This window comes from Perca flavescens, chromosome 6 (genome assembly GCF_004354835.1).
Source record: "Perca flavescens isolate YP-PL-M2 chromosome 6, PFLA_1.0, whole genome shotgun sequence".
Classification (NCBI taxonomy): Eukaryota; Metazoa; Chordata; class Actinopteri; order Perciformes; family Percidae; genus Perca; species Perca flavescens.
In genome coordinates this window covers 26,825,431-26,842,963 of record NC_041336.1, presented here as the reverse complement: position 1 = coordinate 26,842,963, position 17,533 = coordinate 26,825,431, and the positions used below count along the sequence as shown (strand labels likewise).

At 40.6% G+C, this 17,533-nt stretch overlaps 1 protein-coding gene across 2 annotated transcripts in view; it reads right to left on the bottom strand.

Annotated features, from left to right (window-relative positions):
* Nucleotides 1-17,533, bottom strand: part of LOC114556862 (ankyrin repeat and IBR domain-containing protein 1) — a 37,226-nt gene that overhangs the window by 13,907 nt on the left and 5,786 nt on the right. For both annotated transcript variants that reach the window (XM_028579941.1, XM_028579942.1), the window contains exons 4-11: nt 16,857-17,039; nt 16,024-16,141; nt 12,123-12,331; nt 7,354-7,442; nt 7,098-7,242; nt 5,757-5,923; nt 3,595-3,683; nt 2,656-2,786 (exon numbers count right to left, since the gene is read on the bottom strand). In XM_028579941.1, the coding sequence (XP_028435742.1) occupies nt 2,656-2,786; nt 3,595-3,683; nt 5,757-5,923; nt 7,098-7,242; nt 7,354-7,442; nt 12,123-12,331; nt 16,024-16,141; nt 16,857-17,039 (1,131 nt within the window). The remainder of the gene's footprint in view (nt 1-2,655; nt 2,787-3,594; nt 3,684-5,756; nt 5,924-7,097; nt 7,243-7,353; nt 7,443-12,122; nt 12,332-16,023; nt 16,142-16,856; nt 17,040-17,533) is intronic.

Sequence of the window (17,533 nt, the reverse complement as noted above, 5' to 3'; positions counted from 1 at the left end):
GCAAAGTTTAATAGACACAGGCATTTGCTCCTCGTAGCCTGGTGCCACTAGAAGCCACTCCAACCACATTTGAAATCAGAAAGTCCCGTTGGGTATTGGAGACAAACAAAACACTGCAGCCACTCCCGTTGTCCTGGAAACAACATGCTTACATGACACTTCAGAAAAATCAATACTAAATAAAAGAGTGGGACGAGGGATGAATGGAAGGACAGAGACACACAAAAAGGCAGCATGACTTGAGATTTAAAAAAAGCGTGCAGCCAGACCGGAGGGAAGCAAATAGCAGTGAAAAGACAAAGAAATGTTCCTTGGCAACACTGAGTCCCGTGTTTCCAAGCAACAGGGGTAAAGCCATTTCTTGCCAGGTAATAACAGGTCAAGAGGCTGAGCCCTCTGTGGCCTATCTGTTTGTAAAAGCTGCTCCTTTCCTCCCAAACTAATCTCCATCTCTAGTCAGCTTCTTTAACCAGGATGGAGACAGTGGGAGGGCTGTCGCAGAGACAAAAGGAGCCTGGCTGTATGACTGCACTGTGCTCCTTTCATGGCCTGCCCTCCAGCGACAGTGTTAGTAACAGATACAGTCAGGCAACATGACTCTGTGTGATTAGCAGTCTCACACTTTCCCTGCACCACTGAGTGTCTTTTTCCCTCAATCACTTCTCTTATTACTCTCTTGTCCATCTAAGTAAGCCAGAAGCTGCTGGATAACTACAGGACTTCCCAGGTGTTGTGAGCATGACCGTATCATAAGAGGCCACTTGTAAAATCATCTTTTATATTGATGGCTATACTTGGCTGATAGCAGCTTGAACGGGATTACTCATTTTCATCCAAACAATTGCATTTAAGCACCATTGTTACGGTCACCTTCACCAGAACAAAAGGGCTTCTTACTTGCTCAAATCTGGAGAATATTGTTATCAGCAATTTAACACAACAGTTGTTTCATACTCAATTATTTAATCATACATATAAGGTGAGTCCAAGGTGTAAATTATAACACACTGGGACATCTTGTGTAATGATTTGAGCAAAGTAACAAGTGCACAAAAGTGTGCAAGATATTAGATAATTGTGTTGTGTGAGATATTTGAAAGTTAAATAAGGCGCACCATCACAAGAATCCAAAATAGTGCTACGACACAACAAAACCTGTCCTACAGGCAAAAAATTTAATTAGCTATTATTTTAGATCTTTTGTTTTCCTACGGCTTCTGAAGTTTAAAAGGTAGCAGCTTAAATTTCTCAGTGAACCATCTGTGTGTTTCTCTGATGATTTGTGCGTTGTTACTAAGCCCTCAACTTTCCTTCTCATGTTAAACCAATTTCCCTAGTGATGCTCCCACCTAAACCTCTGTCAAAGCCTTGGGAAACCTTAATTAGGTTTCCGCTGAGGAAATTATAATGACATTTAAAACCAGCATGCTCAAATCAAGTCCCTTTTTTATCCTGACACAGGAGCTATTTTGTCAGTCTCATTCTCCTCCCTCAGTCGCTCAACTTTCCACTTTGTAGACATTGTGAGACAGTACCTGCAACATCTAGCCTGAAGGTGTGGAAAGCAATATCCAAAAGTCCAAAACAGATAACATAAGGACGGGTGGGGTGGGGGGGGGGGGGGATGGAGCAGAGAGCTGCTTCTGTGCGTGTGTGAGCAAGAGAGAGCGTGTGTGTGTGACAGTGAGTATGAAGTAAGCAGTAACGTTATAGCTGTGAACGTAGCAGTGCAGTGTGTGTATAGTTGTTGGTGAATAAATGCTACAACGACCCAAACCAAGTTTCCCGTGTCCACCTTAAGATTAAAGTGAAGGGGGTTAGCCACGGAGCTAGCAGAGCTTCAGTTCAGGCTCACTTAAGGTGGACTGACCTTAAAGGTGGACCAGCTATTCTCTTTTTAGTGACAAGCCGCTCCCTCCACTTTACAGTGTTATTTTGTGTACATTTTATTTAAATTGGCAAGTTTCTGAGACCCAACTAGCCTAAGCCTACCAATTTTATTTATGTAACAGGCAGCATTTTTATTTTTTGTATAACTTGAACTTGTTATTCTTCACTAAGAATTGAAAAAAAAGTTAGTAGAAAGTAAGTTTAGCATGAATAAATGTTACCTTTTGTGTTAGTTTTGCCTTTGTGTGTTTAGACTGTTGCAATCAGATGATGATATTTTTAAAATATAAAAACTCCATAATGCTATACACACTTTACTCTTTTTTTTTATTTTTTTTTAAGCCGGAATTTGTCACACCGCCTCTATTAGCGCAAAGCGGACTGGCATAGATACTGAAAATTAGCACCCTTGTTTAATGAATCGAGAATCAATTTTGAATTTAATCTTGACCCCAAGAATCAAATTTGAACGGTGAGATACTGAAAGAGTTACACCAGTAACAATAAGGCTTAAATGTGTCTGTAATTCTGCCCAAATGTTTTCCAATTCAAACTTTGATTCTTATGGCTATTTTATTTGTTTGAATGTAAATTGTGTACAGTACACTGAAATAATTGTGAATTGTAAATTTAAGTATTTTTTCCCCAATCAAAAAACAATCAAACTCATTACCAACTGAAAACATACTGGCCAGAATAGCCTCTGAGATGAAAGAGATACCTAATTACACACTGCAGTAAGACAAACCTCCCAGCCTTACTTACCTTAGCACACTGCATGTGGTTGCAGCCCTCGTTTTTCTGTATTGGGGACTTGCAATTGGCGCAGGGTTTGGAGTTAGAGAGCAACCACAAGCAGTTGGCTGCATCCTCGTAAGCTTCACTCACATCAGCCACTTCAATAGGAGGAGGGGGAGGTATACAGAACAAATAGAGGCATAATGAGACAGAATGAGAATGACTATTACCACAGCTGCCTGACTAATGTGTATTGCTTATATATTTTGCTAACATCTCCCAAGATGCTCATGCACCACTTACCCCAACCCCCCACACAAACAGAATAATTGGCTATTATCAAAGCACCTCTGATGTGCCATTTGAAATGCCAAGATAAAACTGATTCTGGAGAAATCGAAGGGAAAGATAGTTCCAAAGCAAAATAATTGCTTTTATCTTTCGACTGTCACATCAAGGAAGTGGCACTTTGGAGCAACTTGAGCCATCTTAAATCATCTATTAGATTGCCCACAGTCCAATTACTGCTTCTAAACATTGCGTACTCTCAATGAGTGGGCTGTTCATTTTAATTAATAATTTATCATCAACATGGTGGATTTTAATTGGCTTAGCGCTAAACTGTTTGTAATTACTGTGGTTGAGTTCCAGGCAATTTAGCTCCAAATCAATCACTTGACTGCAACCCAAAAAGTCTGGGCAAGTAAGGGGAATGGCTAATAATCCAAACTTCTTTGTTCTAACAATTTACCATTGTGTACAGTAGCTTACCGTTAGTTAGGGGATGGTTAAATAGATAAAATAAAACTGCATAGACTAACTGACTAAACCATTTGACATTATGTCTGTTAAAACAGCATTAAAACATAAGTTTAAAAGCAGAATGCTGTGTAGTTTGTAAATTCAGCTGTAACCTAATGTATAATACCAAAAAACTGAAATAAATAAATGGATGTCAATACTCACATTCTTCAGGTCTCATCTCAGAGACTTTCTGTTGCCACAACTTCCAGGTGTCACAGTCACAGGGCTCATGGGCCTCGCCTCGACACTCCCTGGAATATACACAGACAGATTAGACTGATGCAGACAGTTTTATACATAAAATTAAGACAAATGAGGAACACACCAATCATACAGTGCTGTCAGAGATACTGTCAAAACCGTCAACCACAAATGGCCATATCCAACTTTCAACCAAATGCCTTCCTCGTGTCAAGGGAACTATTAAAGTCAGACCTGTGTTACACGCAATTCCATTACCAAATGTAATGTCAACTTCACTCTTGAGTAAACCTGACAAGTGAACCTAACAGCTGCTTTCAGGAACCATATAGTGAGGTGGGGTACTGTGTGGTCAGTGTTTCCGTTATATACATTTTGCAGCTGCGACGCATCGCCCTATGAAATGTCATGAAATTGCAATGGCACAGCTCTGCGAAGCTCTCGTTTACCTAACTGAAACGAACAGTCGTCTGCTCTCTCTCTCCACTTTGAGAATGAGCAACTGGAACAGTGACAGGGCGTCAATCACTTGTGGTCATGACAACCAAATAAACAGCAGCGCAAGTACGGCATTGTCAAACAGGGACGATAGCCTCGACGGCTGCATTCCCATGGAAACCGCGCTCACGTAGAATCAGAATCAGAAAACCATAAAATGTGTCCGTTACAGTAGCATGGAAAATAGGGATATGGGGCACTGCATATTATGAATTTACTGTTTATCAGACCACAAATGAGACAAGAATTAGCTAGCTAACGCACCCCGTGGTCCCTCTGCCTCACTCGCCGCCAGCAGACTACTTGCCTCCACTAGGTGGAGGACTACACAGCATTCAGCATCATGTTGCCAAACTAACATCAATAGTTACAAATATGTGTACACAGAAAATGATTGGATACCCATGCAAACAAATGCATACAAACAGCATAGGTGCTGGAATTTAACATTTAAGGGACCCTGCATGTTCACCATGTGCAAAAGGAAAAGTTCAACATTTGGGGACATACATTCACATAGTATCAATATCAACTTAAAGGTACTCTAAGCGATGTCCCTCATTTTTTTAGGCTACAACATTTTTTGTCACATACAGCAAACCTCTCCTCACTATCCGCTAGCTGCCTGTCCCCTGAACACACTGTAAAAAAACGCGGTCTCTGTAGACAGCCCAGGGTCTACAAACGGCAACAAGAACAATGTGGCCAACCTGGACCACAAAAACATAACAAATCGTGTTCCAGCGTTCAGCCAATAACCGACAAGAAGGATTTGGGGTGGGGGTTGGGGGGTTAGTTCGCTGAAGCACGGACGGGAGGGGATGGGATGAGGAGGAGGGAGGGGCGAGCTAGTCTCGTTTTGTTTGAAAATACTTTGAACGTCAACAAGAATAATGTCTCCCAACATCGCTTAGAGCACCTTTAAGTAGGATGCAAGTTGGGAGTATTTTACCCTATCTTAGCATAAAGACTAGTATTAGCCAGACTTTAGGAGTGGTACCTGGTTTTCACTAGGAAATCTTTTTCCTCAGACTCTTTCTTAAACTGCTGTTTGGCGAACTGCAGGCAGTCATATGCCTTTTACTCAGGAGGGCCTTCCATCTAGCCACCCTATCGTTAAGAAATGATCAATGGAGTGCTGTTTTTTGGCTAGATGGTGCCCAACAGAGCTTTAGAGGTATCTGTTGGAGAGGCCTTTGGATTCTTAGTTGGAGCCCTGAAAATGGCCAATCTTTCCTGGTTACTGGGTTGGACTGGACACCCAACTCTCACATGACTCGTGGTGATTTCAAACTTTTTCTATTTCACAGTAATAGACCCGGGAACTTCTAAACGTGTTTCCAATTTGTCCTTTTTGGGTAGTGTATAAACCCCACAAACACGGATATGGACAAATACACTTATAATGTTACTGTTTTTTCTGTAAAAAACAATAAATGTCTGTTGTAATAAATAGCTGACCCTTAATCAATCAAAACATGTTATGTGCTTCACAAAGTTTTGCTTTCAATATTCTCCATTACTGGTACATTAGAATATTTCAAGTTTTGAAATTTAAACTATAATACACATGATTACAGAAATGTTTACATTTTCATATATAAGGTGTGGTACTGGTTACTGACCAGCAAAAGAGGTGGCCTTTGCCACAATCTACAGCTGGGGCCCGGAGGAGGGGGAAGCTAAGAGAGTCTGAGGTGGAGGTCCCAGGACCCTGGGTTTTCAGTCTTACTGCCCTTTCGCACCCTGCCACAGGACACCAGCGGATTGCTGAATTGTTCTCCACAAATGCCTGTCAATAGAAGAAACAAAAAAGATTAAAGGTGCAGTAAGCGATGCTGCTAAAAGATTGTTGATATTTGAACTCAACTGCCAAACAAATACAACCCTCCATTTCTGAAGCTCCGCACCCCAGATTCACGGACCGATAACTACTGGTCGGCCGGCACATTCACATGCTGCCTCCCCCCTCCCCCCCTACCATCAACTGTCACCGCCTGTTGCCAATTGGCTGTAATAGTGTTTTGTGGCTCGTGCACTCCTTCCTGCAGCCAGGGCTGTGTAGGAACACCAGATGTTTTTTAAGCGCACACAGAAAATAGAGAGCTAATTGACCATGAGGAGATATTCGCTGAATTTGACAAAAAGTGTATTGGATTAACATCAATTACTATACCTTTTAAAGGTATTTTAGTAAGGGTGACTGTATTACACTCATTTCTACCACAACATTATCTGTTACAGGTTTGAAGTTTCTGCCAGAGGAGATCAGTGAAACAACCCTTTTCTGCTTGGTGTTAATTTACTTTTTAAAGTTTGCAAAGGAGCACATACATGGACTTTAAGATCTGAGAAAGATCATGAATTAAGATGATAAAACAATAACAATAATCCCCTATATTGTAGATGTTTTCCATTTTAAGTCCAGACCATCAGTCAGCAAACTATAGCAAATCCTGGGTTTGCCCTATTTTGTAAGTACCTTAATGTTGAATATGATGACAGTGCCTGTGCAGCTTGAATGAGAACATGTTCATGTTTCTATGACAACTCAAATAAGGAGTCTTGTTATTTATTTCAGATTTGTGCCTCTTATACTTCAATTAAGGAAAAAAATATATAGGTGAAAAAAAAGTCAAGTCAATGTCATTCTTGGCTGGTTGGTATTGGGATCTGGCAGTTTGGTAACAAAAAAAAAAATCCCATTTCATTTGGACCACTTCATTTCTGATTTATTCAGTTCAACTAAATGCTGTTTACCTTTTTAAGAATATCTCTCTACTCTCCTTAATGTTAGTCAACTAGCATCTATATTCAATTTAGTGGTCTTTGCTGTAGATTGCAATTCAACTGCACAAGTCATGTGTTTATCTCTGAAGGTGATAATATAATATTTATATGTGTAGAAGGGTTACAGTTAAAAGGAAATCTGTTTAGTGCACAGTTCTGTTTTTTCATCTAGTTACCTTGATGTCAAACTGGAGGTAGCGCTTGTCCATCTCTCTAGACACCACACTCTCAATGACTTCTACAGGCACTAGCTGGTAGCAGTCAAATGCCGGACAGAAGATGTTATGGGCTTCACCCTCTTGGATCTTCAAATTTAGAAACCTAAGGAAGCATACACACATTGCAGACAGCAATGACGTATACAAAGAAAAATGGTGAAGAAGATCAGTGTAAGAAAAGTAGGATCGCAGGCTAAACCAAAATTTAACTTACCCTTCCCAGCATGCTCTGCAAAATTCGTGGCCACAGGACATGTCAACAGGTTCCTCGAAGACGGAAATGGAAGACATGCAGATACCACACTGTGACATAAAAGAAAAGAGATACAATCTGTCTTGAGGCCACAGTACAAATACTTTCAAGTCAGTGTAGATAAAAAAAGAAAATCTGCCATTAAAGATACATTTCTGAACAAAATTCTAAAAACTCTTTGTTGCAATTTAAAAAGGTCCTTAAGTACAATTCATGTATTATTTCTAGGGCTGTACCGGTTTGTGTATTCGTGCCGAACCATCACGGTACGAGGGTCACGGTTCGGTGGATGCAAAAAACACAGAATGTAGGTTGATTCCCTTAATGCGGAACCAACGTTCACTAGGGCTAGTTCTGCCTGGAAAGTTTTAGCTGTACGCCGTTAGCTACAGGTGCTGACGTTATCACAACAAAAGTTGTTTCCACCAAGCAGTCCAGTTCAGTTCGTTACACATTAGAACGGTTATTTATGCGTTTACCATTAGTATAAGCATAAGTTCTGGCTAGTAGCTAATACCTTTTTTTTTTTTGATACCACCTCAATCGAGGTTCCAAGCAGTACTAAAAGGTGCAGTTAAAACACTGCAGACCACTGGTCAAAGAGAATTTGAGCGTGACACGGGACATTCGACACAAACCCACCATTTTAATATTGCCAAGTTACCATCAATAGCGACCGCAATATTTTTATTCACTAAACCCAGATAAAAAAAAAATAGCAGCCGCAAAACTAGGCTGTACATACAACACACATACAACTGACAAGGTGCAGACTTTCCTCTGTTAGGATTCAGTGAGTGTGGCTTTAAAGAAGTCCTGGCAGTTTCACGCGGTGATGCTATGGCGATCAGTTGAGAATCCCACCTACACTGACTCGAATCGAGCAGAGCCATACCATACAGTGGAAACATGGCACATGGGGATTTGCGTGCTTGTCAGTCACACTATAGCGAGCGCAAATGAAATGCCAGAGCTGGAAGAACAGCCTGTGGGTTCCTGGTCAGCTGCCCCAGAAAAGGAGAGAGAGTTATATTAGTTATATAGGACGAGACGCAAAAGCAGAACGGGATAAGACAATTACTGAAGCAACTGGCATTTACTTTGGCATATAGCCAAGGTGGAACTAATTGTAACACTCGTAATGCAAGTTTTATTTTTTATTATTCTATTTATTCAGTATTTTCTGTTTCATAGCATAGCACACCGCCAGAATTTGGCTTCGCGATTACATACAAATTCAATGCAAAAATGCAAATAGAGACAAATTCGCGGGGGTGGGGCGAATGATGCAAATGGCGCGACACGAATTAAGCCAACACATAAGATTTGCGGCACTCGTGTGAGTTGAAATATTTGAACTTGAGCGAGAAATTTGTGTGACGCCGTGTCTCAAAAGCCTACAGCTCTACACTGTGGGGTAATGAGAGTAACGCGATTAAACACAAATGATCCCAAACTTATGCCACGATCAAACTCTCGTGATTAAAGCAACGCGAATATTTGCAACACTGCAGTCTGAACACACCATAAGAGAGTCTTTTCAGTTTTATAGCCTGTTGTGACCTGTTGCTTTTTGGGAAAGTGTTTGAACAGTGTAATATAGAAGTGTTTAATGGTCCTTCCCTTTGTGTTATAATAAAAATAGTTAACCAAAGTTGCCAGTGAGAAAAATCTGTCCCCAGCAAGAGGATTGTGTCTTTGACACTTGCACTAATGTCAGTTAAAAAAAAAAAAAAAAAAATGAAAAGAAATGGATCCTTATGCATTTGTTTTTTTTCTGCTGTACCAAACTCACACCAAACTAGGGCTGCAGCTATCAATTATTTTAGTAGTCAGTTCCCTAAAAATGAACAACTAGCTATAACCCAACCAGCTAACCAGCTCTGTGTCACAGCAGTGTGGGCAGCTGTGATGAGCGGGGAGCTCTCATCTCAACTAGCAATAGTATTGATTTACATGAAACGCTAACGGTAACGTTACCTTGTGCCAGGTCGCTTCGGGAGTGTTCAACTTTAAACTGGATGCTTCCTGCGGAGATGCTGAAGGACTGATGTTGTGCTATTGTGGTAGGCTAGTTCTGTTTTACAAAATACACACTGTACAGAGTTTTTGTTTCGATGCAGCTTGAAATTTTCCCAACTTTGGACACATTTTGTCGTTTTCTCTGGACTCTCTGTTCTCTTTGCCCCTCGCTATTTTCTCTCTTGGTATAGTTCTTGATTTATATAAAAAAAAAATTTAAAAATAAAAAACACTGTGTCAAAGGCCAGCCCAGGCCTAGATGATAACCTCTCATTAGCATGTGGCTCACAGATTACTGTTCTGTCATCAGATGTATTTTTACACACACACACACACACACACACACACACACACACACACACACACACACACACACACACACACACACACACACACACACACACACACACACACACACACACACACACACACACACACACACACACACACACACACACACACCTTGTTACAGTGAAAGACTGGCCCTAACAACAGACATAAAGGAGGCAGTGTACTTCAACAATGTAAGTATTGATTTGTGAAAGAGCAGACATGATATAATCAACTGTAACCTTTAAACGAGCCCTTGAGTAGACCCGGTCAATTGGCACAGTGCAGCTCAAGGCACAGAGCCACGACAAAAGATACTGTCAGCCAAACGCAACCTATAATTTCTCATAAAGTAATTGATAAATCAAAGCTGTCAGCTTCAGCTATCATCTACCATCAACAGTTTAGTTATACATACCCAAATCATCTAATCATCATTCATCCAAAAAGATTATGTCCTCAAACACTAAACTTTTCAGAAAATGGCAAAAACTGTCTAACTTTGCCCACAAGCGCAATGCCATTTCAGAAGCTTAAAAGTCCCTGGTCACTAATGCAAGGTGTCTAAAACAACATGAAAAAAACAAGGGATATATTTACAGGATCAGCTTTCCGTCATTATTTTGTATATGAATGCTCAAATACATATAATGGCAGAGTAAATGCCACTTTTATGCTTACAGTAACTTTCAACTTATATGTACAACATAATCTGCATTGCAAACACATCACAACAAGCATGTATACATTTAGCATGTTCACATTAGCAGGCTCATAATATAGTTATACACACTGAAAAAAAACTTTCAAATGTGTCCAATTCGTCTTCTATACACATTACCTGGCATAATTTCCAACTGCTCACAAAGAAGACTGCTGAGGAAAATGTCAAGCATGTTTGATAATTATCAGGAAACCCGAGACAAGGTCAGGATAATAGGAGGGCAATTAAATGGGGGGTGTGCCGCCGACCCTCTTGCAGCAGCGGGTTAATAATGTTCTTGTAGACGTGCAGATTCTGCACAGCTGTGGAAAACACATCTTCCATGAGGTTTGACAGCACACTTGCATGTCCATGACTCATGAGAACAAAATATTTCTTTTATCTTTGTTAAAACTACAAAGTGCTTAAAGTTTAGTTTGCAGACAGTACTTAATACCGGTTTATGTCAGCTGTAGAGGGAAAACAATAAGCAGACAGCATGACAATTCCACACATCTGGAGGTTTGATTACTAATTCCTTCATGTTTGACACAGAAGCATTAGAATGCTCTAGAATGTTCTTACTGCCTATTTTTATTGTCACACTCATCAGTCGAATTGTATACACTAATTACTTTTTTTTTCTTTTTTTTTTTAAAAATTCTAATATTCTCTCATGTTCAAAGCTTACACCATAATTAACAAACCACTTCTTCTCCTAGGAGCAGAGTTAGTCCTGCTTGTGTTTATGTTTGTTGGGAGACCAGTGGCATGAATACTAATGATCGCAAGCAATATTACGTGCTGGAAAATAATGCAACATTATGCAGAGAGACAGGTGTGGCGGTGAAAATTTAAAGAATTCAGCAGAAATACTTCAGAAAATCAGTGGCACCGTAGGGACTGGCTTTAAATAAACACTGGTGTACAGTTGTTAAGGGTACACCGCCAGATGCTATTAGTCTGTGCGCTTAAACAGGTTTCATGCTTCTTGCAGTCAGCACAGTCGGGGTGGACGCCACGCATGGTCGCCGCGCATGGTCGCCGCGCATGGTCGCCGCGCATGGTCGCCGCGCATGGTCGCCCGCGAACTGTCTTGTCGTTCATACTAATTGCAGTCAGAGCGGCGGTCAGCAGAGCGTCTCCAAGAACGACTTCTTCTCTTCAGTAGCCATTGCACCATTGCGACGCGGTGTACACATTGTTACAAAATCTTGGGTGCACGTCTTGGCACTCAGACCCTCCGCGCACAGTTACCCAGGCCACAGTTCCATATCACTGCGCTGAACGCAAGTAGCATGAAACGCGTTTTATCCTTTTGCTGTTGTAGGAGCTTCTTGGCCAGGAAAACAATACGCTTCTCCCTGAGGCTGCTCTTCTTGTGGTTTAATTTCATCTGATGGCTCTCCACTGATAAGTACAGTTAAATGATAAATTAAAAAAAATTCTCATCGGCATGTACCAAATTTGCAACTGCCATTTAAAGTTTTTTTTTCAACCTCAAAATGTATGAAAACCGAAAGATGGCGTTTGAAGGCATTTGTATAAATTATTTTTGGTAAAATGCTGACTCCCACCAGTTCAATGAGAATTGTGGGGCTTAGCACCAATCTCAGTTGTTTCCTCATCCTCTTATTCTATTAATTTAGCAAACATTGGTGAAAGGGGACCTCACCAGAGAAGACTCCACATCGGCAGGCATGAGGCTGACTTGGTCTGGGGAGGTGATGGAGGAGTGGGTGGTGCGTGGCGTACGAGGCGAGGGCAAGGTGTCCCAGGCATTGTAGCCACTTGGAGGTGGGTTGGGCATCTGTACCCCTGAACGTTGGCAGCATTCCTCCGCATTGCTCATCCAGGCCTCTAAGAGCTTCTCTCTGTCCCAATCTGATGCAGAAGATTTAAGATAATTAAAAAGAGAGAAATGCTAATGCATAAAACCAAACAGAGAATAATAATCTAAGTAAATGAGAAACCTAATGAGCACATGACAATGAGGCATGAGGAAAGAGTTCGGATGACAGTCAAAAATTTAATTTAAACAGAAAGGGGAAAATGGAAATTACTACATCAATGTAGTAAAAGCCCAGAGCTTATAAAATAGGCTGGGACAAATCAAAACTGTCACATTAAATCACTTTTTTTTTTCTCATTTACAATATCTCTTACTAAAAGGCAGGTAAAGGGTATTCAATATAGGCTCTATCTACCTACACAAATATACTATGAACTGTGCTTATCTTTGACCAAAATCTATTATTGCTCGGTAGTTTTCCTCATTCGCCCACCATATAACTCTCGATGGCAGACACGAGGTCTCACACCTATTAGGGAATTATATCTATACATTCAGAAGTGAACATGTGCCAATGTATCTCCTACAGTCAACTTTAAATCAGTATAAAAGTTATTGGTAACACGGGATCATAAATCTGCAGCATGACAATTGAACATCTCATCTCTGAGGCAGAAAAACCTATTCCTATACTTCACATTCATAAAATAGCCAGTTAAGTTGGCATTTTGAAGAAACAAAAGCTCATAACAACACTGTATTTTAATAACACAGACCCACGTGATAAGCAAAACAGACCAAGCCCAGTCACACAATCTTGAATCACTTAGTTGTTCACAAGAACATAAAAAAACAAGAATATTTTGTGATGATATTTTATAAATATTCAGGAATGTAGGCCTGGATAAACATCAAAGACAACATATGACAGAATTCCCATTCAACCTGATAAAACAAGACTTGTCTTTTTCTGTCCATCCTGTCATATGTTTGTAAGAATTGGAAATCAAAATGCTGAATCCACCAAAGCCCACACAAATCCCACTCCAGTGGCAATAACACCACATAAGCCTTTTAAACATCTAACATAGACCTGCTGCCATCTGGTTTTCTGTTTTAGAATAGCTGTCCAATCTCACATTAGTACAAAAACAGGTCAGAGAGCTTTTCAGTATAAATATTGAATGACTTGTGGACTGCCTGAGTCCAAATTTTCTCTGACAAAAAAGCCCCTTCTAAAATCAGGAACATGACCGGATCAACTGTGCAATTAGGCCATTATCAGCCTCGAGACACATTTCACCACCAATCAAATGCCTCAAACTCTAAATGGCCTCGTCTAGATAATGAATATTGCAATTCTCCCCATTTCCATTCAATTAAAACTCATCAATGAGTATGACTCTATCTTCCAGCTTTTGGCCATTAAAAGGAGTCGGAAATTAAAAGTCTTTACATTTGGTCTTATAAATCAAAAATTTGCGGGGAAATACAAATTGTCAAAAGCACAGACAGATTGTCAGGCGGGCAGCTCAACAGGAAAGCACCAAGAATTGTAATGGTAACATTTAAAAAGACTAATATGGAAATGTAAAAGTTAGAAAGTATAGTGTGTTAAAGTTGTCACAAGAAAATAATGATAAATAAGTCCAAAAACCTTTCTCATGGAGATTAACAAGAACTCTAAAATGTTCCATCCCCATTAAACAGACAGACAGCATTCCCATGATAGAGGTGAATAAAAATAGCAAGAATCTGTGGTCACTATCTCCCTTAAGCGCTTACAAGTATGTCTAATATATAGCACACACAGCTCAACAGCTGGCCAAGATGAGAATCAACCCAAACTGTGACACATTTTTTGAAGTCCTCTACTGACATAATCTAAGAAAAGTTCAATTAAATTAAGTGTGGTAATGCTTTTCAAAGGCTTCAAATCAAATAACTTTGTTTTAAACATCTGAAGCTCTTCATACCCATTATCTAAGGTAGGTTAAGCGAAGCAAGATTGAGATTTGGTGGCTTAAGCACTTAAGCATCAATGGAGTAATTCTGGGAAAATAACTGATGTCTGTGGGCATGAAGAATGTGGCAAAATGAAATCAATTCATTCTTCTCAGAATAAAAGGCTTTCACTGATTTAGCCTATTGGTAAAATATAATAATAATAATAATAACTTACAAAGTGCTGTACAGTAAAAAACAATAAATTCAAAACAAAATCCATAATTAAAATATAAATGAAATAAAATACTTAAATTATATATATATATATATATATATATATATATATATATAGCTTTACTAACATTTTACCTTTAACTAACATTACTTAACCTTAATTTCAGCATGCCATTACTTATTTGTGATGGGTAGAAATGAAGCTAGCATCTATTCAGAAATACAAGTTTACATGTAATGCTAACAAGTAAATTCACTTGCAGTGGTGTATGATGTACATTAGCTCATGTGAGCTGCATTCCACTGCACACTATTTTTTTTTTTTTTTTTATTATTTTTTGGGCTTTTCCGCCTTTAATCGATAGGACAGTTAGGTGAGAAAGGGGACAGAGAAGGGGGAAGACACGCAGGAAATCGTCACAGGTCGGACTCGAACCCTGGACCTCTGCGTCGAGTCTCAGTATATGTGTGCCTGCTCTACCCACTGAGCCAACCCGGCCACTCCACTGCACACTATTGTTTCTAATAAGAACAGAATGGAAGAAAATAAATTCCTGAAATAAACTATGTGGAACATACAACTCTTCACCCCATGGTATTGCAAACCTATGTTTGTAACAGCAATAAGTGGCCTCATTTTCTTTCTTTTTTTTTATGTACCAGTGTCTTTCTTAAAATATTTTGTGAAATGACAAGCCCACTCAAATAGCATTTAGAGCATGTGACAATGACACTCTCCACCTAGAGCAACATAAAGTCGAACACAAAGGCTTTTCACATAGTGCCCCTTCCAGGAAATCACTGTGCAGCATGAAGTTCATATGAGATACTCTAATCCTAATACAAATAAAAGTATAAGACACATTTGCCAACACATACATTTTTTTTTTGTGTCGCGACCACCATGCGCAAGTATAAATAGTTACGGCGCTCCCATGACTTCACACTGGCGTTCGACAGGTCGGCTGCGGCGAGTATACCCCACGTTTTAGTCCTGTTGGTGTTGTTTCTCCTACAACTCCGGCAGTGGCCATGATGTCTCGGAAAGTGCAGCTAGCCTACACTGTGTCTTTAGCTGCAGACTGTTACACTTCCTGGTGGTGAAATACAGCCTTTAAGCCAGCTACTAGCTAACTGTAGGATAACGTGACTTGCTGCCAAGTGTAATGTTAACTAGCGTCATGTTAAGTGATGCTTCTGTTGCCTGTAACGTCCGTTTCGGAGCACCAGATAGCTGCGCAGGCATTTAAGTGGCACCGAAATGAGGCACTGAAATCTGCGTTGTCATTTGGTCCATTAGATCCCGGTCGTTTAGAAACCAGTGCCATATTGCCAGCGGGTTACGGTACCCAACCCTAGACAGTGTAGATGCACACAGGGAACACGGTGAGACGGAGAAAAGGATAAGACATGCAACAATGTTCCCTGGCCAGAATCAAAACTGGGATGTTGCAGATATACTTTTTTTGTGTTAACCACTAGGCTACCAGGTCGCTGCCAACCATTTTTAAAGGCCAAGCAGATACTCTCTGTGTGTGTGTGTGTGTGTGTGTGTGTGTGTGTGTGTGTGTGTGTGTGTGTGTGTGTGTGTGTTTAATAGTACCATGGGCACGCAGCAATGCCTCTGCAGTGAAGAGAGGGGCCTGCAGCATGTCGGCTGTTTCCACTATCAGCATGTCCTTCAGCCTCCGTAGATCCTGAAGCCGCAGGCCCTCATACAGCTAGAGAGGAGAGGCATGGCAGAGGAAAGGACAGAGACAAGAGAGGAGGAAAGGAAGATAATGACGAGGAAAATAAGAGTGGAAGGAATGAAGGATGGTAGGGATGCAAAAAAGAAGGCAGGTTGGCAGAGAAAAGTAATGAAAGAGCAGAGGGAGCAACAGAGGGTGTGATCAGGGGATGAGGGGGAGGGAAGGGAAAAGAATGAGAGTGGGAGCAGAAAGAAAGATTGGGATGGAAAGAATAGTAGTATTTAAAGCAAATCATAAATAGACAATTGCTGACACATGACTAAGCCAGGCCCAATGAGCTAACAGAGTGATGTTGAAAGCCGTCACATGCCTTATGGCAGACTGTTTTGCGTGACTAATTTGTGTGTGTGTGTGTGTGTGTGTGTGTGTGTGTGTGTGTGTGTGTGTGTGTGTGTGTGTGTGTTCATGTCTAATCTAAGCATCTGGACTATTGACAAATTGTGCTAAACTACAGACCTACAAAATTCTTACAACCCTGTGTGGGTTCAGGTATCTCAGGTAGCTTACTCAAAAGAGTTTTATCTAAAACAGCAATAAAATGGACAAAACTGTTAACTGCCATTAGATTGTTTAACAGTTTGTGACTATGTAGAAGTTTGGTATTGGTAATGTTGTAAGTGACACCAGCTGAGGGTGACAAACTGAAAGCTGTATTCCCTCTGCCTTTTAGTATCTTATTCTGTACCTCTCTTCGGTCAAGGGCTGCGTACTCTGCCTCTACACTCTCTGCCTCGGGGGCAAGAGAGAAGACCATCTGCGACTCCAGGCACAGGGCCAACTCCTTGTGGTGCTGCTTCTCTGCACAGTCACATGGAGTCTCGCGGTCCTCGTTCTCCGCAAACAGGTCCGCTTCTCTCTGCACCAGGAACTGAGCAAGTTGAAACAAAAAGAAAATGTGGCTTAATAATGGGGCAAATTCTATACGCAGGTGCATGCACTAAGGTTTACTGGCTTGTATATGAGGTTTGAAACACCTTAAATGACAAAAACAGTGGCGTGCCAGTAACTATGTGGTAGTAATTGAGGGAAAGGCTACACCATTATGGCAGAAATGCTATTTTGAGCTATACTGTGATCACAATTATGACTCACAATTTTCCAGTTTCAGGACCCATATGTGGATTGCACTTCAATTAAGTGTTGTTTTTTATTAACAACGGCAATGGCTGAGGGCCCTTTAAGAAAATGTAATGACTTGTTCTGTCAATTATAGACTCACATTACCAGACCTTCCTCCACAGCGCTGCAAAGGAGGATCTGGCTAGTTCACACAGCATTCTGGGATGGGAAAAAAATTGTGCTCTAGTTGTTTGGCATTTCTTTAAACCAATCACAATCGTCATGGGCAAAATAGCCTCGGGA